We start from the raw sequence: 26,905 nt of genomic DNA on the forward strand, positions 1-26,905 counted from the left end.
TGATTATATGGCTGCATAAAAATGAAATTGTAAGAGGTCATAAATGAGTTTCATAAGTAGTATCCGGGTATAGAATAATCATGTTTCAACAATAAAACATGGAACCATGTGTTCACCCCGATCGTAACCATAATAACTTTGCATTATTCAAAATGTCACAATCGCTTGTCAACGCTTCATAAAGCAACAATTGATTTACGAGAAAAACGTTCCGTCAGATCACATCCGAATAAAATACAAACCTTATGGTCAGCTTCGACTCAACATTTGAATATCTTCTTCAGACGCAAATTTGCAGACTGAGCTTAAGTTAGCCATCAATTTGAAAATGAGCACAATGAGGACAAACCTTGTCAAACATTGATTTGTGAGATTAATCGGTTGTGGATTTTGATGTCATCGTCATTATTTTGCCAACTATAAACAGTGTATAATTACGTCAAGCTGGTTCAAGTCCATGTCAAATGTCATTTATTTTCATTTCATACCATTTTCTCTTCAACTTTTCGTCACATACATAAAAAGCAGGATGCATTTTTCTCAAGAAGTATTCATAGAAAAATGTTGGTACATTTCTTTTTTTAATGGCACAAAGCTTCTACATAGATGTAAAATAGGTCTGTGGCTTAAAGCAAATAGTAACGCTCGGTGAAATGACAATCCTCACGAGCCTTTCTTTAACTCACTGGGTGCCAAATTGACTACTTGTGTCCATATGGGTCTGTGTGTAGAATGTGTGTACATTTTTACTAATTAGCACAGAAAGGGTCTGAGGTGCTTGAGGTGCTGGCACAGGTCTGAGAGCATCATGCATCTTTTCATCATTGAACTAACAGGAACATTAAAGCCGCAGAAAAAATTCTATCCCGAAGGCCTGTTTTCATAAAACAAATAACGCACAAATTTTAATTGGTGCATTGTATCAGTCCATAGATAAGGGCGTTGAATATAATCCCTTAACATACGTTTTACGTTAATTCGAAACGAATTCTCATTCCTTCAACCGACATTGCAGCATCATTATCTTCCGTATGTATATATATATATATATATATATATATATATATATATTATATATATAAATAAGGATTTTCACTGATAAAAGCCCTCAACGTACGCTTTATGTTTATTTGATACTAATTATCATTTTTCAGCTGGCATTTCAGCACCTTTATCATTGAACCCTTTACACGACACTAACTGAGGCGCACTATGTGATAGCTGTGGTGTGATATGACGGATAATAAGACCAACGGGTCTGAAACAAGGTTTTATTACCGGTTCAAATGAAACCTGGTGTATTGATGCCTTTATCCAAGAGGCTTTCACCACTACACGTATCTTCTTGGCGGATATGGATACTGGTAAACACCAAAGAGGTTCTAAGTATTATAGAGTAAACGCTAACTATTTTGGTGGGTAAAAAAATGAGAACGGAATAGTGGTATACGCATGCACGAAAGAGGTCGAGTCACAGAGCCCGGTGGCGCCAATGGTAACGCACGGAAGCTTCGAAAAGTTGGGTTGGGTTGGAAAATAACTTTGGTGTAAAGGAAAATAGATATTTATCCATATGCCGCGAGTTTTTATGAAAGAGATACGATTACGAGATGACCAATGTGTTTTACTGGGTTCTCTGCTAAGTAAAATAGGAACCTTCAGAAACGTGAAGCAAAAAAAAAAAGAAAAAAATTGTCAAAAGCATACACACTCTTTCGCATACATGAATGTTTCTGTTTCAATTTCTATTCGCCAAATATTACTTGGTATAGAGTAGAAATAATCCAAAATAATCTTCTTTATTTTCTATGTTTCATGCAGGGACTAATGGTGAAGTGATGTGCAGATAAAATATAATGTTGATGTAAGGATAGATATTGAAACAGACAAAATAAGTTGTATTTAAGCTCTCATATATTTTAGATTCAAGTTCAAGTTCGAGTTCATTTCTATTTTTCCACAGTAGCAATATATACATGTCATTTTATTTAGTGAGAGGAATAATGCAAACAAGACAATGTGGATAATGGACAGAGTTAACAACCATAATTGAAACTTTATTGAGGAACTATACATTGTAAGGAGAACTGAAGTAATCATAGTGATTTATCAATATGCATGGTGCGAAGAAATTGAGATTTAATGAAATAGGATCGAAACTATACATGAATAGACTGCAGAAATATTCTGGTTTAGAGTAAGGATAAACCATATGTCACTTAGAAACAGTACACTCGTGCACACACTTGTAATATATCTGAAATGTAAGTGTTACTATTCTAATATTTGTTTACTGTTGCTGTTTACATAGTGCATGCTACTAGATTGAAAGCGTATAAAGTTACACGTGCCTTGGAGCTGGAACCTCAAGATGAGATTGGATTCTAGCGTTAGAGAAAAAGATTCTACTTGGTTCAGCATGCCCAGGTAAGAGCACCGCTTACTTTGCTAGATTTAAGTAGACCATCGGATAACTGATAACTGACGATGACTGATAATCTGATAACTCACTGTGAGTACCATTACAGGGATAGTATAGTTTTGGTTGAGATAGGGGATTCAGATTTGAACATGTTTGCGAGATGATAAAAAGACCCCCACTTATGACATACGATGTATTAGAGAGCATTTCTTGACGAATTCAAAGATCATATTATGCTGAACATGTTAATAAGACTGAGCCATCCCAAGATAAAGTAAAACAAAGTGGTCGTAATAAAAGGTGGGTCCCACCTTTTTGAGGACCTCTTTCAGCAATTTCAATACCAATTTTCATCAAATGATATTTGAATTTCTCTGAGAATAAACGCTCATTATTATGTCGTGAGAGGTTTGTCATTATCCTTAAAAAATGTTGGAAACCTGAAGCCCCATACAAACAAAAACTATACGATCTCTTTACCGTTCCCTGTAGCCATGATAGCCCAGGCAGACTCTTTGGAAGAGCTGGCATCGCTTTGCGACAGGGCCGGTATTTGGTTTACATTAACTGCCGTCATTGCATCGACGAAAGTCCATTGTATAAAAAAAAAAACGAAATCACTCTAAGGCCTGTCATTGTTAACTTTTAAATCTTTCCAGTCTCTGCTTTAGACGGTTGTGAAATGTCTTTGTTTGTGGGCCTCACTATATAGTAAGTTATTCTTTCAACGTCATTTAGGCCAATTCACCCTTCATTTACCATGCATTCACCATTCAGAATTACCATTCAAGCTAATCTAAATAATTGAAACATCTAATTTGCATACCAATAACTATTCACAAAATACTATCAAGCATGCCATTTGGTAACCTTTTTGCGTTCCACTAGCATACCACTGGCTTTACCCGTCAGAATACCACACAAATTACCATTGGTCTACCCTTCACTATACCGTTGAGGCTTACCATTTAGCTTAGCATTCAGGTTACCAGTGAGCATACCTTTCAGCATACCCCTGAAATTACTATCTAATACCAGTAGTCAACCTTCTTTATACCACTGAAGCCCATCGCTCGCTATCATCATTGGCTTTAACCATTCACCCTTCACAATCAATGTACCACTCACCATCTATTACGTATCACATTCTTTATTCCTTCATTCAATCGGTACATTATGAACTCTATATCATCATGGGCTATTCCACATGATAACGTCGTGACATTTGACTTTTCTTCTTCTTTTTTTTTTGGGGGGGGGGGAGGGGGGGGGGAAGGCTTCTTCTCATTTCTACTACCACCACTGAGATGGTGAAACTTACTCCAAATTGCTCATCAATGAAGATGATGATAAAAAATGAAGTGAAACCTGCTTTACACAAAAGCCACACAAGAAGTTAAAATTGAAGAAAAAATGTTCCTATAATGTAACGGCGTAACACGTAACGGCATAACATGTTATAAGAATTTGGAACATCACACAAAATGTGCAAGTATGGTGACAACTGTTACACATTATTTTTCGAGAATATGGGGTTTATAGAATTTCATAACATATATGATATAATTCTAATGTAATCAAAATGGAACAAGCCTCATTGTTCATCTTTTTAAGCACATTATACAGTTTGGCCTAAACTTTTTCAGCCAAGACTGGACCAGGCTAAAATTGTGCAACTTCCCCTCTAAAGCAAAGGCTTCTTTAACATGTTTAAAGAGTGTAAGATCTCCTCTTTCTTGTGGTGCAAAGCATATCACACACCTACGACTTTTTTCCCCTCTGATGTCCCATTTGGTGTGGAATTTCCCATTTACACAATCAATCTATACTTTATGATATCTCATATCATATTCATGAATAAAAATTATGCGATGTATACAGTATGATAATTCAAAGCAGTTAAAAAAAATTAGAAACATCCAAAGGAACCTAACAAATCACTAAAATCCAGAGTTGTCTTTGTTTATCAGCTGTTTATGGGCTTCACGGTTTGTATTCTCTTCCTTTTCTATTTTTTCTTTTCTTTCTCTTTTCTTTTACTTCTTCTGCTCTTTGTACCTTGCTGTTCTAGCTTTCAAAATAGTTTCGTCATTAGTACTTTGTGTCCTATCTCCATTGCAACAAAAATTTACATTGACACTTATTTTTCCTGATGGAACACGCGGTTACAAGCTTTGCTTTTGCGGTTCCTTCGTATTTATCATAATATAGAGAATTGTCTTTTATGTACATATGCTGGCACACTTTCTTGTAATGACCAACCTAATGTCATATTTTGTACTTTGTTAATTTGTTTACCCTTTTTGTTTCCTTTTTGTTAAGTACATGTACAGATTTGATGTGATGTGGAATATGAAAATAAGCAGCTGGAACTGTTCACTGTGTCTCAAGTGTAAGACCAGTGCAGTTTCTGTAATTCAATTCAATTCAATATTCAACGGCCAAAATTGTACAAGTAGAGTGAAAAAATCTTATCTGTGCAAGGGAAATTTTCTTACTCTTGTGTTTTAGCAGCCAAAAGCTATACATGAGCCATTTGGGGTTCCATAACGCGGGTACAGGTCCTACGTGTGCTACCATCGCAGATTCTCCGCTTCTCGACCTTTTTGTTAATGGCGGCGGGTCGTTCAAATGGCCCCGCTTACAAAGTTCAAAGTTCAAAGTTCAAGTTCTGAAGCGTGCGCGTACTCTATGGGCATAGAACCTCTTTGATGACCACTTTTTTTTTTCAAGACAAGATTTTTCTCCTTTTCTCTGTGAAATTGACAAGCTGGATCACTTCAAAGCCTCACTCAAGACTAACATTTTCACCAGCCATTCAATTGCTTTCTCATTTGGAGGAGTCTGCGTCTTTGAACGTTTCCACAACAGATTATGGCGCTATACAAATGTTGTGGATCATCATCATCATCATCATCATCATTATCATCATCACAACACGAAACAAGACGCCTCAAGCTTGATTACCCATATTCATCTGCACTGCTTTGGCAATGGTAGTCTTCACTGGAGCACTGCTTTGGCAATGGTAGTCTTCACTAGAGCCAAGCTGTATGTGTGTACTTTGGTTCAGGCACTGTCAGGAGGACTAATCTACCGGACTATGCAGCCTGCTCTTTGCGATGAATGAATGAACGAAGCGGGATCGTTTAATATCATCTTCGTGGTTGAAGCTCTCTCTTCACACGAGACCCCATTATGGAGGTCATCCCACGAGGCCGACACCCACTAGTCATAAGGCCCACGAGTTCGACATTGAAAAAAAAAATCCATGAGCCATGTACAGCCCACGAGTCATGCAGCCTATGAAGTTGACACTAGACAAGCAAGGCCCATGTGTCCGACACTAGGCAAACAAGGTCTACGAGTTCGACACTAGAGCGCAAAAAGGCCTACGAGTTCGACGCTATAGGTAAAACGACCCACAAGTTCGACATTACATCACGAGGCTGATTGTGCCTGTCTTGTGGGCATTGTTTGCTTAGTGTCAAACTCGCAAGCCTTGTTTGTTTAGGCTCCAACTCATGGGCTCTGCGACTCTTGGGCTGTATAGCTCGTGGGCTATGTGACACACGGGCTGTGTGTAATATATGATTTGTGGGTGTCGAACACGCGACGTGCACCCATTTTTCAAATGTCCAATCTCAGGATTGCCTTTTACACTACCATGGACGGTGTGATTATATACAACATTGCTCAGCTAGACTCGGGATCGAACCTGGATCATCTGGACTGGTTTTAAAAAAAACACACAACAACAAAAACAACAAATAATGAATAATTGCCACTTTGTTTTTGTCTTTTTCCCTGCAGAATTTTGGCGTCGAATCGGAAGCTCCTGCTAGGGTTGCTTGTCTTCGTGATTGGCACCCTATATCTTTGCGTTCTTCTCCAGTCCAGAGCAATAGACTCCAACACAAGCGAAAGACTACGCCAAGATTTAGTAGCGACCAACGCAGGTGAGATATCAACCCACTTCGCCCTCCCCCCAAAATGAAGCACTAAACAACACATTTAAACAACTTTCTCTCTTCACTGAGTTCATGATAATTCATTGATTATGACGTAATTCGTGTCATCGATCAACTTCATTAATGGCCGATAGCGTGGGATGGGGACGAGGGGTCGACCCTGCCGGAAAGAACACAGTGTTTAACAGTGTGAGAAACACAGTGTGAACACATTGTGAACACAGTGTGAAATCTCTTTACACTGTTAGATTCGAGCGTTTTAACAGTGTAAACACATTGTGAATCATCACTTCACAGTGTGACACAGAACATTAACCTCGTAAACACTCTTTGAACACCAAACCACAGTGTCAAATCATCTCTACACTGTTAAATTCGAGCGTTTTCACATAGTCGACTATTTGACCAAACTGTGAACACACTGTGGGACACTGTGTTCTTTCCAGTAAGGGCGGGGGAGGATGGTCCGATTGAATCGATATTCGTTCCCTGCTTAACGGGACACATTCAAACATGGTATGGTGTACTGACCTTATTTCAAAACATTCCGGAATAACTCCCTGCAGGCAATCCGTGCCAAGGAGGCCCGTATATGCATAACTCTTTTTTCTCTGGATATATTTTCTACAGATATATTTTGTCTATAGATTTTATTTTCTATAGATGGAATTTGATTCTATTATTTTGTTACCCTGAACACCAGTGTATTTCATTCGACAACCAGTAAACCTAACTGAGAGGGCTATTCATCAATACAATGAAGATGAATGTATAACAATAAGAATAAAAATGGAACCGTTCCATTCGTTGCTCCCTAGTGACTGTAGGTCAGCAGATCATACGTTTCAACTCGAGAAAGCCTTTGAGTGAGTACAGCTAAGCGATTGTCGCCTCAACGACAGTCGCTGTAACCATCGCTACTGTCGTTAACTTCTTGTATATATATATATATATATATATATATATATATATATATATATATATCTCACTGGCGGGCCTTGGTGCATTGTATCCCTATGTAGTAGACTCTTGACCAGTCGTAGTTAGAGTGCAACTCCAATTCGTCACAAAGTTGACTCTTTTGAAAGTACCGCTTGGTGATATCAAAAGAAAAAAAAAAGAAAAGCCTGTGTACTTATCGAAATAGGACATGAAATGATAAAAGAAAAATACGCACAGATGTATAGATTGCCAGAATTTTTCATGATTTTAACCGAAGAGTGATATTGGTTTCAACCACCCATGCAATAATAGGGAAGGGGTTATAATGCTACTACTTAATGTACACCCATTGGTTTGTACCAAAAATCTCATAGGAATATATTTTGGTAGGTGATTCAGCAGTATCAATCAAAGCCGCTGTTTCTATGTTTTTACAAGCCTATATTATATGATTCGATGCTATGACAACTATTTGTCAGTAATTTTCTTAAAACAATTTAATCTCTAAAATGAAAACAGTTATTTATTGAAGATTTGTTTGCGGGCTTTCGGACGACCTACAAGGTTGACGAATTGGAATAACTTTTATTTTCAAATATCAAATTTATGTAAAACGCTTCCTTAACTATACTTTCCATTACGACCATTATTGCAGAATATCATGGTACATTAGTCTTTCCTAATCATGCTAACACTCAAACAATATTGGTTTCGATTAACGAACTGATTATGTACCTATACTATCTATCTATCAAAAATCATTATCTATTATTTTGATTATAAGATAGAAACTAGAACTAGAAATAAGAACCGACTCAAGTCATCCCTACCCTTCGAACAAAGAACAACAGATGGGTTCATTGATACAACCTGTTTTTGGCGAACTGCGTTTATTTTTGACTTTGTTGTTGCTTTTTAACACATTTATGTTCTAATAATAAACAGGGAGCCTATTCCCAGCAAGCACTGCTTTTCGCTATGGTCTTGTGTTTCACTTTCTATCGCAGATTATCTTCCATCATCCAGCCCTATTACATTTTGTTTAGTCCAAAGTTTGTCTATGTGCTTTTGTTGTTTCTGTGTTGGTGTTGTTGAGATTATTATTACGCACTCTGTGTTGCGCCGCTCTGCGGTCACGCCGCTCTTTCGTAGTTAAAGGGGAATGAAACCCCAATGTATATATATATTCTTTTTTTTTTTTTAATGGAGTGAATGCAGCAACGTTAGTAGAATACATGAGTGAAGGTTTCAAGAAAATCAGACGACCTGTTCAAAAGTAATGATTTTTAACAGTCTTGTTGACGAGACTGCTGGATCGGAAGACTCCTATACAGATCATGACATCACATATTATGCATTACGATATCAAGAAAATGTTTTCGCATACCATAATGAAAATAGCGTTATACTAACTTCTTTCAAAAGCATGGGGAATAATATTACCCTTGACGTGATGTAAGTAACAAATCCAGGAATTTTCTTTAGATTTTCTTTATACCATAGTGCATATCTGACGTCATGATCCAGCGGTCTCATCACTAAAATTTCAAAGATTCCTAACTTATGAACGGATTGTCCGATTTTGCTCAAACATTCACTGATGTCTGCTATAATAATACAGTTGTACTGCTGTGTTCACTCAATCCGCATGACATTGTATTTATAGGTTTCACTCCCCTTTAACTCTAAAACACAGCCATTTGCTTTATTTTTCAACGTATGCCTATGCCTATATATTTTCTGATTTCTTTTTTCGTGATTTGTCATCTTTGGCAAGTGAAAATTTCATGTTATGGAACTCGCCTTATATTTAGCTTTTTGAAGTCTACGCCTTGCAAGCAATGTTTCTATCTATGTTTATGATTAACTTGGAAAATGTGGAATATGAAACAACTAAAGCCCAAACAAGCAAACTTTCGAACGTGAAACACAACAGATGATATGAAATAAAAAAGAGCAAAATATCATGGTATACCATCCCTCGATGTTCACCCATGTGTGAGGAAGTGAAGATGAGAACAAGCCAACAAAAATTGTCATGGTGTAAACAGCTAAAATGATAACAATAACGATAATGTATAAACTTTTTAAGCGTCGAATCTTATGCGATTGATATCAATATTCCGAAGAGCAACTATTGCACAACACACACACACACACACACACACACACACACAATTAATAATATGACACATTAGCGTGGGCACATAATGTAGCATTGCCTAATTAGCCCCAAGACTATACGTGCTTATGTGGGAAATATAAACACACAACCGCAGAATAAGCATTTACACTGCCAGCCTTTGACAATATATATTTTTTTCTCCCTGACGATTATATCCCAGCCCCTCCCTCCCTCCTTCAACCGAATGTTTTAATTCGTCATTTCCCCCAGACACTAGCTAAGGTTGGAGACGGAAATGACCTCATTGTTACCTTAATTACTTGAGGGAGAAGTGTTTTGCGAAGAAGCCGACCCCAAGCTGAAGATCAAACCAAGCAGCAACATGTCGTATTCGCACACACTACATATTGGTGTCACACTGTAGAAACTAACCCCATATAGGTGTTACAAGTCAATTATATACATGAATGCATAAAACATTAATGTTTTATATTCACGTAAGCTAATTTCTGTTGCTCAAAAGTCCCTCAAGAAAGACTACTGTTTCATCACTCACTATTGCCACCATTTCGTTTTCGCAGAAACATTTAAAGTTGACCTTCTGAATCCGAAGGGGAAAAAAAGCAAACCAATCTTACCAAAATGAGGTATTCATACATCACATCCCCTCAACCCTTCTGCCAACAAAATGTAATGATCGTGTGCAATCTGCTGTTGCTTATTTTGACACGATTAATTGTAGTGTATTTTGGTACCACAGGTATACGGCATACAGGTGACAATCAGCGGAGTTGGTCGGTGCTATTACTCTCTAAGAAAATGGAGTGAAAATAGTCACTCTTGAAGGAGTGAATACAAAAAAGAGTGCAATTAGAGTGAAATGGAGTGAATTTTGAGTGAAAATGTTCATTTTTACTCGTTTTAGAGTGACCTCAGGGATCACTCCAAAATCTTTTTTGTATTCACTCCTTCAAGAGTGAATATTTTCACTCGATTTTTTTAAAAGAGTAACCCTGTCTGTGCCAATAAATCAAATGTACACATATTTCACACAAGAACATATACACATGGAATTGATGGGGCATATAAAGAGTTAACAAGAGTAAGACCAAATAGAGACGAAGTTTCCGATTCATGTGTCTGTGTCACGTGATCTGAAAATAGTTTGAACGTCCATGGCAAAGTGCAGTGACCATGAGGTCAAGACCAAAATATACAGCACGCATTTAACTATTACAGTAGACTCCCGTTATAACGAAGTCCTCGGGACCGGCAGTTTTCTTTCGTTGTATCGAAATTTCGTTATAACCAAACAAAAAAAAAAACCAACAAAACAAAACAAAACATACAAACAAAGAGCCGATAATGATGTGGTCTGAATCTTTACTTCGTTGTAACCAGAATTTCGTTATAACCGTGTTCGTCATGAAGGGAGTGCACTGTATTCTGTAATAGTATGCTGTATCAATTCATGCGGTGAAAGGAGAAAGAAAATTAGGGAGACACAAGATATTATAGCACTCAATGAATGTTTACATTTTGTCGCACCTGATCCAAAACATCAGGGAGGCGAATAATAACAGCATCCCGCAGAAAGTCTTTTCACTGCTCTCGCCTGCGGGTTTAACACGCGTGAATCCGAATGACGGTATTTGTCATAACTTGTAGCCGCCAAAGTAATCTCCACATTACCCATCCCGTTCTGGTGTTTTGTTCGCTGCTAAAACTGTCACATTGTCCTCATTAAAGTTGACTTTTTAGCTTTGCCTTCGTAGTCTATATTGATGAAGATTGGATGAAACTGGGCAATTTCCTAAAATTTCCCTCCCCCCCCCCCATAAAAAAAAAAATCTTTAAAAAATGCCCCCCCCCAAAAAAAAAAAAAAAATCAATTTGGCAACACAAAGACATCAATGTATGAATGTTTCTAAAATTTGTAGCCAATTTAAGGATTAATTGTGGATACGAAGATTTAGGAGCTGTCGCTAACCGATATGATTATTAAAGATGTTCCACCTTTTTAAATACATACTATAACATTACGGTAGAATAAGGTATATGTATAATATTGGGCTATTTCATTAGGTGTGCTTGTGATACGGATGCGGTAACTATGCGTATAAGTAAGCAAAGCCGATCCATTGAACTTAGGTGACTTTACGAGGCCTCTCAAAGTGTCACTGTATTCTATTAAAGGGGTAGTACTATCACATGCATGTTAATTCCCTATATGCAGAAGGAGTAGAAGAAGGTGATGATCCGTCAGAAATTATACGTACATTTTCAAAGTCTTGATTAGATTCTTACACTTATGTCGTCATTATTGGATATCAAAGAAACCTTCAAAGGTATTTCTGCCGTCATGGTGAAAGAATGCAATAGAGAAAATGTGAAGAAAATTCTACAAACCATTATTTCTTAAAATGGAAAAATTACAAACATTCTCTCAAACTATTTTTGACAAACGTGAAGGGTAACATCTATAACCCCGGCTTCTCGAGGACAAAAATCACGAGCCCTTTCATTGTGGTAGGGAAAAAATGGATCAGAAGTACAAAATATGTCATTTTCTTTTAATTTCATCTATATATTACTTTGTCCTCTACTACTATGACATCATGAACTGTTGTAGTCTTCTTTTTCAGCGAAGATGACACCAAAATCTTAAAATACCATAACTTAAAAACTGATAAGACTTTGTCTTCAAAAAGCTTCCTCAAACTTCACTGCAGTGTGTTCTACATACAATATTGTGCATTCCCTGAACACACCTATAAATTTAGGATAGATTCCCATTAAACGTCAAATTTGACTCTATCACGAAGAGTTGATGTCAAACTAATAGAAATCAAACATTTCATAGATATCTAAAGATAATAAAACATAATTTTGTTCTGCCAACATTCCAGAAATATATCAGGATATTATTATATTAGGAAATATCAAGTACAGTAGATCGGCTATCCACAAATTATCATTTATTTTGAAAAAATTAGGTTAACTTTCAACTGTATTTTTTTTTTCATAATTTCATGTAAACTTTAATTATAGAAGATTCTACTGGTATGTAGGGCCATGTAGAGGCCAGATTTTCTAAACATAAAGCATCGTTAAACAGCGTTAAATGTCCATTTGTTTTTTGGTTTTTTTTTTTTTGCAAAAGCAGAATTTTGTCCCCCTTTGGCTGAAAGGTGATCGGACTTTTGTGCTCCTTCCCTTGCTCCTCTTTATCTGGCTGTATGAACAAATTTCACTGCGCTTGGTGTAGCAATTAAGTTTCCCTTTAATATAACCACACATCGGACATGTGTTACAGGAGTCTTGTTGCCGAAATAGCATACACAGCCATGAGTTGATTAGTCACGGAATCGCACATCTAAGGGCGGTTTGGGGGCAGCCAGGGTTTGAAAGCTATTCAAGGTTTCAGCTATAAATCATCTTCGATACGTTAACTCAGCCTACAACTGATATATATATACACACACACATACATATATATTATATCTATATGTGCATAGACATCTAATACATATTTGATATTTGATATTTTTTGTATATCTGCAATTTCATGGCAAACGGAATATACAAGTACATTTTCTTTTATACAAATTATAGGATTTTTGAAGAAGACTTGGTAAACTTGATGAATACAAAATACAGATAAATGTTCACTAATAGCATAGGCCTCCTATATTATTAATACATGATAATGTATTATTGATATTTATTTGTAGTTAGTCACATAAGCCTTTTCATGTATTTTGTCTTGATATAAAAATGCACTTGATGTAACGAGTGAACAAAAATTCGAAACCTCAAGAACCGTTCTATATCCTGTTTGCATAGTGCAAAGTTACCTTTTTCCTGTGTTGCCACTCTGCGAATAAATAATACTCCTCAACTCCCCCCCCCCCCATTCCTGCTTAACCTTATTTCACTGGTTAAGCGCTCTTTGCTACCACGATGAAGTTTGTTCCCCCCCCCCCTCCCGTGAGTCCCCCTTTAAAGAGTACGCAGCAATGATGACAACAAAAAACAACACCAACAACAACATGCAAAGTATTGGTTAGGGGATTCCCCTCCTTCCAACCCCATACCACCTGCCCACCCTCACCCTTACCCCCCCCCCACGTACTCAAGCACATTTGTTGTTGTTGTTGTTTTTCACGAGCAGTCACTCTACACATAATTATGTCAACATGTTGGCAGTGACCCTACAGGGCTCCTGTTTTGAACCGTATTCTATAGAATATTATAATACACTTGAATTCAAGAAATACACTAAGAGAACATTTTGAAAGAAAAGGGTAACATTCTTGTATCTGCAATGATCCAGGTTATAGTTATGTATGTACATTTAATGTGAAAGAGTTATATCAATTTGCGTGATTTTGCAAGGAGTCTCCAAAATTGATAGCAAATTTGGCCAAGGGTCGCTCTTGAATATTTAGGTATTTCATTTTGATTGCAATGAAAAAAAAAAAAAACTGAAACAAAACTAGCACAATACGTTTGTGCGCATGATAAAGTGTGTCAAGATTGGTTCGTCATTGTAACTGCACACGGGTTTTCAACTTCAGTGGCTGATCCACGCGGGGGCGCACCGGGAGCGCGCTCCCTTCAATTTTTGTTAAAAACACTACAGAAAAAAAAAGGAAACGGGGGGGGGGGGCGCCCCTCCCCCTTTAATTTTGCAAAGGCTCTCCCCCTTCACGAATTCCTGGATCCGCCGCGGCTGCACTCTGTGTTCATTTGGCTAGCGGAGAGCTGAAGGAGGAAATTTCTGGCGTGATCCATCGGAAAAGTCTCAGTTTGACCAGTCGCGGTCACTAAACTATTTTTTGCTTGACCCCTATAGTCCTTTCTGACGAGGGACGATTAAAAGTGATTACTGCCCGAGATGGGGCCCGTAGCAATTTATAGAACTCTTGAAACGGATGATCTTATACAGACACAGTGACTACACCAATGAGAGTGAGATTATAAGCACTCACTGTTCTAGTCCACTGTCAAGGCATCGAGTCCTAAAAAAAAACCAAAACCAAAACAGAAGAGTGAACATTTCTCGTGAATTTGGACGTGATAAGGTAGCTTTTTCTTAATTTTCTTTGTATCTATCGTTGTTCTGTAGTGACGTAATGAACTGTTGACGTCTGCTCATCCAGTGATGGCAACGCTATTAAACTTTGAAAAACATAGCTTGTGAACGGATTGACCGCTTCTCACTCCACTTTTAAAGGGGATGGCTAGTAACTGATCAATGGGAATCAGTGGGAATGCCTAGGGAATGATTGTTCCAATCCTTGTAGGATTAAAGTAATATTCAAGTAATGTGCAGTTAATCGTTAACGATCGCCGCGTCACTGTACAGGCATGCTAACCTGGAAATATTAAACTGCACATTACTTGAATATGAGACCATTCTGAAGCGAACAGTTTTCACACAACAATAGATATATAATGTACTCTTATACGAATCCCACAAGGATTGGAACAATCATCCCCTGGCATTCCAGCTGATTCCCACTGATCAGTTACTAGCCATTCCCTTCAATTGCTGATGTGTTTTACGAATATCGCTGCATTCACTCAATCCACACTATTGACTTTGGTAGTATCCCTTTAATGGCCGCGAGTTGCTTGTTGCCACAGTCACAATTCCCCTGTCAGTCATCATTGAATTGATAAACGTTGAGCTCTGGCTCAAAATTCCGTTCAAATATTTCAAATTATAACAAAAACGACAATAATCTACAGGGTGACATAATCCTTCGATAGTTTTGCGACGAAATCTTCATAATTTCTAATGTCATTCCCGGTCATTTTCTTGTGACGTCACACGATACTGACTAATCGTTCCACAAGCACCGTTTCTCATCCGCGCTGAACTTTGCATGACCCGGCGAGGTAAAAATAGTCTTCCTGGCTATACTGCCGGATTTAGGGTTCGTCAGATCAGGAAAAAAATAGAAGACACCCAAAACAAAATAAAACACAAAAAACAAACAAACGCGAAGACAACGCATTTTGTTCCCTGAGCCAAAGATGGGTTTTAAGGGAATAGGCGGTTTCATCTTTAATCTTCGCTCTTGTTTTGACGATTATGAACATTGGCGTAATTGCAATTGCATAGTTGCAATGTCATTAGTAGCGATGAGTTTGATAGTAATCAAAATTTTGATTTGTGTTGATAACGATGGAAAGAAAATCATGATGAACCTTATTATGAAAATGACATAAAAGATTAAAAAGTGAACAATTTCACTTTGGAGATTGGACAAGCAGAATGAATTGCGTCTCATCAAAATCAGCTATGAAATAAGAAAGTTTCTAAAATTGGACAAGCTGTTGTCAAAAAAGCATTCAGTCCCTGTCTTCTAAACGTGACTGAACGATCCGGAGCGAAATCCAGAGATTTTGAAACTGGTATATAAAACGCTATGTAAATGTGAACCATTTAATTTCACTCATTTCATTACATTTTATTTTATTTCCGACGAAAGTATACAACAATATGACATTGGCATATAAAAAAGTAAAGTACAATGTGATTTTTTTTTATGTTCAAATGAGATTAAAATGCACGTCATTTGTGTGCAATGAGACAAAACATACTTTTACGTATATGGATGATGAAATGCTTGGGCAAACTATCTGAATCGTAACAAAGAAAAAAAAAGTCGGAAATGGAGGGGACTGCTAAAAAGCCTAGCTTGTAGAATGCAGTTCCCTCGTGAGTAGTAAATTGGTGTAATAATGAAACGAAACGATAAGACATATTACTTGGGAAACAAAACATAAAACAAATACGCACAGAAACGCACACACAGACAGAAACAAAGCAGCTTTCTCACATACGCGTGGAAAGAAAAGCGTGGAAAGAACTACAATGTATTATCATATTTTTTACGGGACGCTCCCAAAGCAAACGGTGCCACCTCATACGACCTCGCGACGTGGTTCAAAGGATACCGGAACGGATCACACCCGTGCCATAAAATTGACCTGAACGCACCCTTGACAACCCACATTCACATTGTGTAATCATTTGCATCGATATTCTTGTTAAAGTTTAATGTAAGTTTGTAGAGCAAGTCTTTACTTCTTTTTCTTTTTTTTTTTGCAGAATAGATTAAAGAGCATACAATTCTAAGAAAAATTAAAAGTTCGTTTGATGAAAATCAACCCAAACTGCATCATCACTTTAAAGGTGCTCCCATTGTGCCACTCGTCTGAAAGGTACAAAGTTGCACCCGTAAAAGTGCTCTCATGTGACACTAGTAAAGGTGCAAAGTTGAACCGATTTCACTTAGATTGTCAAATAAACTGAAATTCTATGTGAATTCGTCCTGTCTAAAAATGAAAACATTATTTGTTTCACTTCCTTTCAAAATATTTTACCTTAAAACAAGTACTGTAATTCGTCATCTAAATGATTAATCTCATCTCTGTCAGAAGAAAAAAATGAAAACAAACAAGGAAGCAGGGCGTACTTAACGCGTAACTTTCATCCTTATCCTGGTTTGCCATTTATATGTGTAAACATGATTATGAAAGTATGATGGTTGGACAGTGTTGATGCACGTGCTAATCTACCCTAGATATATACATCGGGACACCCCTCCCCTCCACCGTCCTTCCCCGTCTCCGGTAAACATTTAGGCCGCATTTCATGGCAATTCCTTGGAAATTTTTGGAATTATTGATTTGTATGAATTCCAACTACGACCAAAAATTCTCGAGACTGATTGGCTTTCTTAGCGTAACATCAAATCTTTTCCCCCATTACATAGCGAACTTATAGGCCTACAAGTAATACATTGTAAGCCTATGTTGTCCCGCACTAGCCCCGCGCATTGTTCATTGCTATTCCTTTTGTTATTATCAGTTGTTTGTTGGTTTTTTTTTTCAGTTGTATCCTACTGCAATGGCTCGAGAGAGATGATGGTTAAACAAGGCTTTCCAAAGTGTACATTAGGATCACCAGAAGGTAAGCGTATGTGTATTTATTTTATTTCTCGCATGATTGAATTAGACAGCGAAAAGTAAGCAAAAGAAAAAAAGTGCACGCTGAATGTAAATGAGCTCAATACCTGCCGACTGTCGGTTTGACGTCACCAAACACGCAAGCAGGTCGAACGAAATGATCGTAATATTTTGACATGTTGTTGTTGTTGTTTTTTTTTCAGGCATGCGTACATTTATAGCTAGCTAGGGTTGTGCGTTTATAGCTAGCTGCTGTGAGGACGGGCGCGCGCGCGCGCGCTATCTGGGGTGAGCACGTGGCAGGTAGGTTGCAGGCCGTAAGGTCTGATGGCATAGGCCGAATTCACGAAGGTTGTTTGAACTTAGACCATGGTACAAAATTTGTACCACGGTCTAAAATAAGCGTGAAATAGGCGTACCTTTGACATGCGCGTTTGCTGTTGGACATCTGTTGACGCACGCAATCTGATGTCAATCGTATTTACGCAGAAGAAATCTGCAAGACCATGGTTTAAACCATGGTTTTAAGTGTACGTTTTGCCAGTATCCGTACTTCAGGGCAATTTACCCCTCGAGGACAATTACCCCAGGCTAAATACTGGTTAGTGATAATTTGGTTAGAGTAGAGATTAGTATTACGTTTAGGGTTAGAGTTTGGTTTAGGGTTAGGATACGGTTCAAAATTAGTTTTAGGGTTAGGGTCAGGGGAATGTTCTGAGGTAATTGCCCAGGGAGTAATTACCCTAGACCCGCCAGAACCTGGTCTCATGGTCGTTCGGTCGTACGACCTCAGGTTGTGTAGTGTGCTGCGGGTTTAATGTGGTTGTTTACTCATTTTTCTTTGGTTCTTTGTATGAGTATACTTTCTAACAAATGGAGCTTGCCGTGCACCGATTCAGGTCAATGCTTGATTAATTGATAGAAAAGAGGTAATATGCGTCAAACGCAACGAAACAAATCCAAGGACAAGCCAACCTTATTCTTATTCCAAGTGGGTAACTAAGCGGAAGCTTTCATTTTCATTCACGCACAATGTCCTCTCTCGTATTCACACACATCCACACACAAAAAAATTAAACAAATAAAACCTAAACTTTGGATGACATCCATTTCCCAAAACTTGAGAAAAATGAACACTGACTATACATGTTCTACGTGTACATCGCGTGGAATGTTCATTCGAAGGGAGGTTGTAAGTTCCGTGACAAGCTGGAGCGCCCCTACTGTCAAAGCGCTTTGAGGAAAATGCATGCCATCAATTTTGAATCTTTCGTTGTAATCATTTTCGAACACTGGCATTCAAATTCACACTTTATATGGGCCTACCCTGCGATGAGAATGGGACCAGCATGCGTGGTTTATGCTTAGTTTCAGTGTGCCTCCCATGCAGTGCATAATATCGTGTAGGCCTACACGAACGAGAGACGCAATGCATGGCCGCCCCAGGGTTCATTGCATGGACGTTTTGGCCTACAAACATTTTATTGTAGAAGAACGTTTAAACAAATGTTGCTGTAAATAAATAGTTGTAAATAACAGTTGTACGGGACAACACAGGATTTGGTGTATAGATTTGAGTTTGTATATTTTGTCCTCCATGTGCAATCATGGTTAACCTGGTCCCATGGCATTGCTTCTGCAGCAATACATTCCTCCCATTGAAATAATCTGCACGCTAAGCCAAACATACATTCTACTCTCAAACATAGCCCTAACCCTAATCCCAATACTCACATCAAACTAAACCTAAAACTCTATCACAACCGTAACGCTATCTACAAGTCCTTGGAGAAAATATGACCGGAGCATTATTGTCGCAGGAGTAAATGTCGTCTTGCCGGTTAGGTTAAACTATGCATAATCATGCTGTGTGCATAACATAATGATACCAGGGACTCCAACTTTCCCGTTTTCGGCTTGAGATCTCCTGTTCTGTGGCCATTTTCAGAATATCTTCCACTCTCTTGCTTGACTTTGAATTTCTCCCACTATTAATATAGCTGTGTGTGTCCCACTTGAGATGTATTTTCTCAAAAATTTCTAAAGGCTTACCTTTCTTCACCCCGTATCTAGTTCTCTCACTTGTCACGCCGGAGACTTCCAAGTTATGCTTTGGGTTGGAGTCCCTGATATTAAGCACATAATCAACGTTGGTGAAGGTGATGGGACAAACTATCACTTCCGAGGCGATCTGGATGTAGATATCTTTCCGAAGCGCAGCTGAGGAAAGATAGCGTACACATTCAGATCGCCGAGGAAGTGATAGTTTGTCTCATTGCCTGAAACTAAAAGTTGATTATTTGCTTTATATTCCATATCTAGGGTCATAAAAATTCTCATTTAATTCCACATCTGAAACCGTTTTAGCTGTCTTTAGGTATCCTTAGGGCTTAGGCTACGTGTGCGCGTAGATGACAAAACAATTCAATGAGTGAGTGCGCATGAGCGTGTATGTGTCCATCTGCGCTCCATGTTTTTACCATTATCATGCTGTTAGTATTCTATTTCCGTCATTCTTTTGGGAGCTATGCTTAATACATATCATTATCTTCATAGCAAATTCTTTTACTACGAATTCCTTTTCTCTAATCTTTCGCACAGAACAGAAAACCTAACTTACTCTATAACTCCTACCCCCCCCCCGCGATTATTTTCTTTCATCGCCATGCACCATCCAAACTGCATCTCTAACGTAAATTACTATAACCGTAAAATATGCATTAATAGTTCCACGTACACCATGCTACCCACTGTTTTACTAAAATCGTGCCTTTCTTTTAAAACAGAATTCCGTGTGTTACTCGACGCACTGCCTGTGTGTAGTTTCAAACTTATGCATTCTGACTGCACCATGTAAAGGGGATTGTTGAGAACAAATCAATAAAAATGTGACTTGCGAGGTATCTATGGAGGTATTCTGAGCTAAAAAGATTGGTAGAAGCGATATGATGAATGAATCTCTGTGGACTGGTTGCCAGAGTACTTATGTCTCATGGTTGTAAATTGTGAAGATCACATTCGTTTGGCACATCTCGAATCTTAACACACTCTAAAGAATAAAATGGTAAATGAACATTTTAAAGGTTATCACTCCTCCAACCTTTTTATAAATGTTAAATGCAACACTCAAAGTGTTAGATTTACTATTTTTTAAATGGTAGTTCTACATATCAAAATGTTGAATGTAACATTTCGAGTGTTAAAAAGGATATTTTGAGTATTCATTATGAATTTTAACATTCAAGGAAAAGCTTTGATTGACTGGATTGATGTTGATTAGCCACTTTATGTTTTAGAGTGCAAGTTGCAGATTCCACGTATCGACCTAAAATGTCAATCTGCTGATCTTATTGGAGATTTCTCCTAAATTGAGTGAAATGTATGCGGATTCGGTGAATGTGGAATTACATATAAGTCAATTGAACACAATAATGTTTAGACAAAACTTAAGCGATACCCCTTCAACTTTTAAGTAACGTTTGAACGACTTGTCTAAATGTCATCTATGTCATACGCATGTCCATGTGTTTATGCTGTATTTCAGTACTTTAAATGTATAGTCATGATAGTGGACGTGTTCTGTGTATACTCTGTTCTTTGTCTCATCATAATACAAAGTGCATATTTTTCTTTTCTTTTTTCAACCCGACAGACCTCAACTCCCGATACGAAGTCAATATAAGCTCGATAGATATGTCGGTAATCGAGGATATTGTCTTCGGAGAATTGAAGGGCTTTGCCGAGATGTACGTTGATCAGGTGGCGAGTAAGATGATGGCCGCGTCAGCTGTGGGTAGTACTCCGTACTACAAGAACAACACAGACTTCAGAGACGCAGACAGCAAGAGTCTTCTGATTGGGAATTACACGTACCTAGCGGGCGGTAGGTGGCGCCCCAGATATTGTCGACCACAAGGAAAGGTAAGAAAATATTGTAGATGTGCATAATGATTATTGCCCAGGGCCCCGTTTTATCAAACGATAAAATCGATTTTAAATTTCCTCACCACACAGACTGCCATAGACTTACAGTTGAAATCAACTATATAATCAATTTTAACTCTTCATAAAACAGGGCCCTGGTCGCATTGTAAACGCATATGAAAGAAACAACACCTTGAAAATATTGTGAAAATTGGTTGCATGGGCTCAGTAAAATAAGCCCATGGAGGGCTAAAAGATTCGGAGAAAAAAAAATAGTGACGTTGTCTTTACATTACCCTTCATTTTTTTTTCATCAAAATCAAGGTTGCATGGTACTAGACGGGCTACTATACCAGTGGCTTCGCTAATAAGTGAAAAGTAAAGCTGGAAATTAAGCATATACAAACATATCACTCCGATCGAGGATAATTCTTCGCACGAAAAATAATAACATTATATATCTCTGATTAACCGACTTTACCATATGTAATTCTTCCTATAGAGAGTGGTTCTAAAAAAAAATGATGTCAGGACCCATTCTTCAAGTACAATAAAACGAGCTTGTTCATAGACATGTCGATGGTAACGACATGGTTTTTCAAGAAAAATGTCTGCTTTGTTTTTGTTTTCTCTCCTCGATCATTTTTGCACAAGCACAGTTTTGTCAGCGAAGGACTGGCGATTATGATCGTAAATATTATATGCTAATATAGGAGTGTGTCGATAGGCCTACCTATATTTGTGTAACACTTAAAAAGCTTTTGTTGCGTAGCCTATGAAAAAAAAAAGAATGGGGTCCTATTCAAAGGTAATTTGCCCCAGACAATACTGACATCAAATCAGACAACATCATAAACAGTTTAAACACCATCAATATTGCATATTATACAACACCTCAGAATGATGTCGAATTGTGATTGGCCAAGAACATGTCACATGACATTCAATAGAAAATACCTATCAAACTCATTGAGAGTGACAGCCATACAATAGGCCCCTGGCATGGGCCTATTGCATGGCTCGAAGGTACTATAGCATGGCTTCGCGGGGGGCTACTAATGCATGGCCGCTCACAGAGTTCTGTGGCTCACACCCACCCGTAGCAAAGCGCCAGCAAACTACATTGTACGTGCTGGCCGGCTGCGCTGCGCTGCCGGTAAGTCTCACATACCAGGCGCGGCGGAGTACTGCAACGAAACGTTAACGTGTACGCGCAGCTACTTTACCTAGCTAGTTGCATGTATCGCGGCCTTTACACCTACTGCTGTGTTTTTACTTCTGACTCTGATCTGCTACGTGGACCACAGTGATCCCAAAATCAAGACTTCATTTCAAGTTGAGAAACCGTAATTTGATTATTTTTCTGTGTTTCTATACAAAATCATTTTCGGAAATAGACAAAGTCTAGACCTACTACTAGATCTACCGACATCTCAGATCGGCCTAACAGTCAGGCCTAACTCGATCTAAAGTAAGCGTATAATGGGTATAGACCCTGCGGAGTTTGTGATTCCTGTGACTGTGTGGTCGAATCATGACGAGTGTTTGAAAGCAGTACACAGGGTGGTTTACAATTCTCTGCCTGATTGTTACATTTATTTTTGGGCCTTCCTGAGTTGGCGGTCACTAATTTAGTACTGTGATTGTGGACAAGGTGTTGTATAAAACGAATAATTTATGATTTTGTTCGTGCATTGGGGCACGTAATACCGCACTCGGCGCGAGATTCGCCACTGGTCTATTCAACGCGGCGCTACGCGCCTTGTTGAATAGACCAGTGGCTTATCTCGCGCCTCGTGCGATATTCGTGCCCTATGCACTCACAACTCATAAATTATTCGTATACTATACACTATACAGTATCATGCTAACATAGCATAGTGTTACTTAATATTATTACAATAATGATTGATAATTACGATAACAATGTATTGGGTCTCCATGAGGGGCTCATGATAATAATGATAAATGTCTCTATATAGGGGAGCTCATAGGAAAGAAAGGTAAAGTAAGAAAAGGAAAAGAGAAGAAAGGATAAAAAGCGAGATGAAATAGCTCTGAATTTGTTTGATTGGTACTGGTAGCCATACGTGACCTGCAGGCATTGAACCAGGCTTCTATGGCCATTATACTAACCTTAGTTGTTAGGGTGTACACCGGCTCTCTATAAAATGCAGTGAGCAGCGCACGGGAAAAACAAAAAGTGACAATACCAGTATTGTATTCTGGTATTTTGACCTACCAGCTGTAGAATAATACAATCGATGTTTTTCTGTGATCTCTCCCATATAAGCAAGTGCTGAGAAGTATGTATGCATGATATATAGAAATGAACTCAATAAATACAGGATTTTATATCCGATTATCTAAATGATTGTGATTAGGGGCGTGTGATCTCTGAAATACCTCCTCCGTCTCCCACACTACAATTATATATCGAGTTTGGTGGCAAAACGAGTTATCTCCATTCTTGCTAATTTGAGATATGTGCGATTAAAGCTGCTAAAAGTAAAGAAAATGGCAAGAAATTATAAGATATTCGAAAGTCATAACTGCATGAATATGCCTAATTATATTAGAAAGTGAGGTACCACTGGAAAGGTTTATTTTGATCTGTAATGATGGATATACATGAAGATGCTTGAATATGACGCTTAGCCCATTCTAGATCAAAATCCTCAGATCAACTTATGTATAGATACAGCTCCTGAAGTTAATCACACATTTCTGTATGCCTCTATGAGCTCACTTAGCCATTTTATTTTCAGTCTCAATTTATTTTCGTATTTCCCAATAAAAAAAAGATGAGTGAAATATAACAAAATGTGATGACACGTAATGTCCAATACAATCGTAGAAGCAGATAATCCTCACGTTACATGCACACAATTATATACAGTAGTATTAGCGGTTTGCTATGATGGCAGTATTGACCGAGATGTAGCATGTGATTGTGCCATGAACTTTACATTACAGGGCCTGTGTCGTTTTTGTCTGTATCATCATTTACGTCTTCAACATCATGAACATTGCATTTTTTGCAAGATGCAACCTAATCTCGATTTTCAGATATTAGACAATTCAACATTTTGCCGAAATATCTGGGGGGGGGGGGGAACTGGTAATGTTGTTACAGTAAGACGACTAATGGATGTTGTGTCCAGACTTCACAACATCCATTAGTCCATGATGTATTGACGGTATTCTTTTTAAAATATCTATGTATATAAAAAGGTGAGGCTGTCGTTGATGTAGTATGGTATTACATGAATTGGTGTATGTAATGATCACATAGGTAACCTCTGTCAGCATTAACTGGGTAGTCACATTCACCTGTGTTCTTAGTGAAAATAGTCTACTATAAATCAAACTGAAACGTGAATCATATTTAATTTTCCTTGACATTGTAGACATGTTTTGACACCGATTAGGAGAGGTGGGGGAGTTTGAAGGCACTTGCCCATAGAACTTAACAGTGTAAGACAGGTGGTAATATAATTTTGTCGAGATAATTGTAAAACTGCTTTTGTTTAATAATTATATTGTTTCCACACAATACGTGATAAATCCACAAGTATGCGAGGAATACTTTATTGCAATAGCAACAATGACCATGCATGACGTCATTTAAGTCATGCAGTGTGTATTTGTGTGTGTGTGAAATCAGTGCATCGACTTGTGACATGAATAACGTTTGTATTGGGACAAAAGTGGAATGCAATGTTTAGCATGAATGGTCACCGAAAAAAAGAGATGGGGCTTAGCTGATTTGCATCTGATCTGCATTGAATTATAACAAACGAATCACACTGACTGGCTATGTCTGAAATAAACAACGATTCGCCGAAGAATCAGAGTTTACTCAAGTGATGCAAATGTCTTCATCTGATTGCCTTTGAATTACATATCATGCTGTTTGGCCGTGATCAGAGCCTGTAACGTGAATTCAAACGTATCGATTCGCCGCGTAGGAATCAGACTTGACTCAGATTCGCAAGCTGTGAGCTCTGGATGGCGGCTACCATCCTGTCGGGTACGCCATAAGGGAGGAAGCTCTCCAGTACTGGATTAGACCGAACCATGCAAAATGCGCTCCCCTACTAATCTCACCTCCATGCTGGAAATCCTCCTCCTCTTTCTATAACTCCTACCTTTCTCTACCCCCCCCCCCCACCCTCTCTCTCTCTCTCTCTCTCTCTCCGGTATAATAGTCGATATAACATGGGGAGAGGAGTCCTGACTCCTCGTACATTTTAGAGGGAATCATAATGTGGCAAGGTTATGTGATCTGAGTGACAGGAGAAACACTAAAAAATAGCAAAAGAAGGAGGAAGTTTGAGAATGTTCATACAAGCCGTTCAAGCATTCTGCTTTCGTAAAGTCTATGTTATTAATCCTTTCACCGTCTTTTTTTTTGTATAGAACAATTCCGCACAAAAGTTGATGTCACACTGCAAATATTATTTTTCTAAATTCCCCAACTCCACATGTATACTTTTGGTAAACATAGGCTCCTATACTCCTTCACGCTCTAAATTGGTGTGTCCTCACAACATTAGTAGCAGGATGAAACTGTAGCCTCTTGTCAAAGACTGTTCTCACACAATTAGGAAAATTAAAGACTTTCAGGGCAATGGGTTTTCTCTCTAAATTCGTTAGATTAAGATGAGGAGCCAATGCAAAATTAGATTGAAAATCTAAATCCAATAGATTTCGATAGAAGTTAGTCTTTTTCTTATTTTTCTCTAACTCTGGATTAGTCCTTCACCACTTAGTCTTATAGATTGATTTTCATTCTGAGGAATTTAGAGAGTTTGACGATATGAATGTCAGCCTGGGAGAGAGGCTACGTAAGTCTATGATTCAGACGGGGGACTTAAGGAGATCTCGGATCGTAAATCTTCTGTCGGCTGCATCTAACGCGTGACGCTCACTTATTTCGTATCGACACTCAAGTGTACCCTTTCCTCCCTCCAGAAACTCACACGTCTTGCTAATCTCTGAATAGAAGAGGTTAAAGGCATTATTTACCATATACAGATAAAACAAAAATCCAGCTTTAGCACATCAAATACACCTAAAATGTGAGTCAGGGATAGAAACAACTAATATACACATTTGAAGCCGGATATTGAATGCTAATTATTGTTTAATGTATAAAATGTGAACCCTTAGTATAATCAAAATGTTTCTAGACTAAACTGTCTACAGTTGTGGTTTATTGAGAAAAATTGCCATATCCTCTTACATGTTAGGCTTTATCGCTAAATTTGTAAAATGTTAGGAGGATTTTTTTATACACCTACACCATGTACACTATGCATCAAATGTGATATCTCGAACATTTTTTTAAATTACTGCTCCGAAAGGTAAACAGTACCTTTAATGGGAAGGGGGGGGGGGAACTCACATTCAATATAACTTGATTGAAAATCACGTTTATGAATACGTAGGCCCTATGTAGAGATACAACGTGTGCAGAAACAGAAAATAGGAATATAATATATGACACATTATATGAAAACACACATGGCT

The 26,905-nt window shown here is 38.1% G+C and overlaps 1 protein-coding gene across 1 annotated transcript in view; it reads left to right on the plus strand.

The window, feature by feature from the left end:
• Positions 1-2,419: 2,419 nt before the first annotated feature.
• The window catches only part of LOC139715563 (beta-1,4-galactosyltransferase 4-like), a 32,499-nt gene continuing 8,013 nt past the window's right edge, over positions 2,420-26,905 (plus strand). Inside the window, exons 1-4 of the mRNA XM_071627126.1 lie at positions 2,420-2,427; positions 6,236-6,381; positions 17,373-17,450; positions 21,099-21,367. Of these exons, the coding sequence (XP_071483227.1) occupies positions 2,420-2,427; positions 6,236-6,381; positions 17,373-17,450; positions 21,099-21,367 (501 nt within the window). The remainder of the gene's footprint in view (positions 2,428-6,235; positions 6,382-17,372; positions 17,451-21,098; positions 21,368-26,905) is intronic.

This window comes from Diadema antillarum, unplaced genomic scaffold (assembly GCF_040938485.1).
Source record: "Diadema antillarum isolate AM-2024a unplaced genomic scaffold, OU_Dant_1.0 scf00000051, whole genome shotgun sequence".
NCBI lineage: Eukaryota > Metazoa > Echinodermata > Echinoidea > Diadematoida > Diadematidae > Diadema > Diadema antillarum.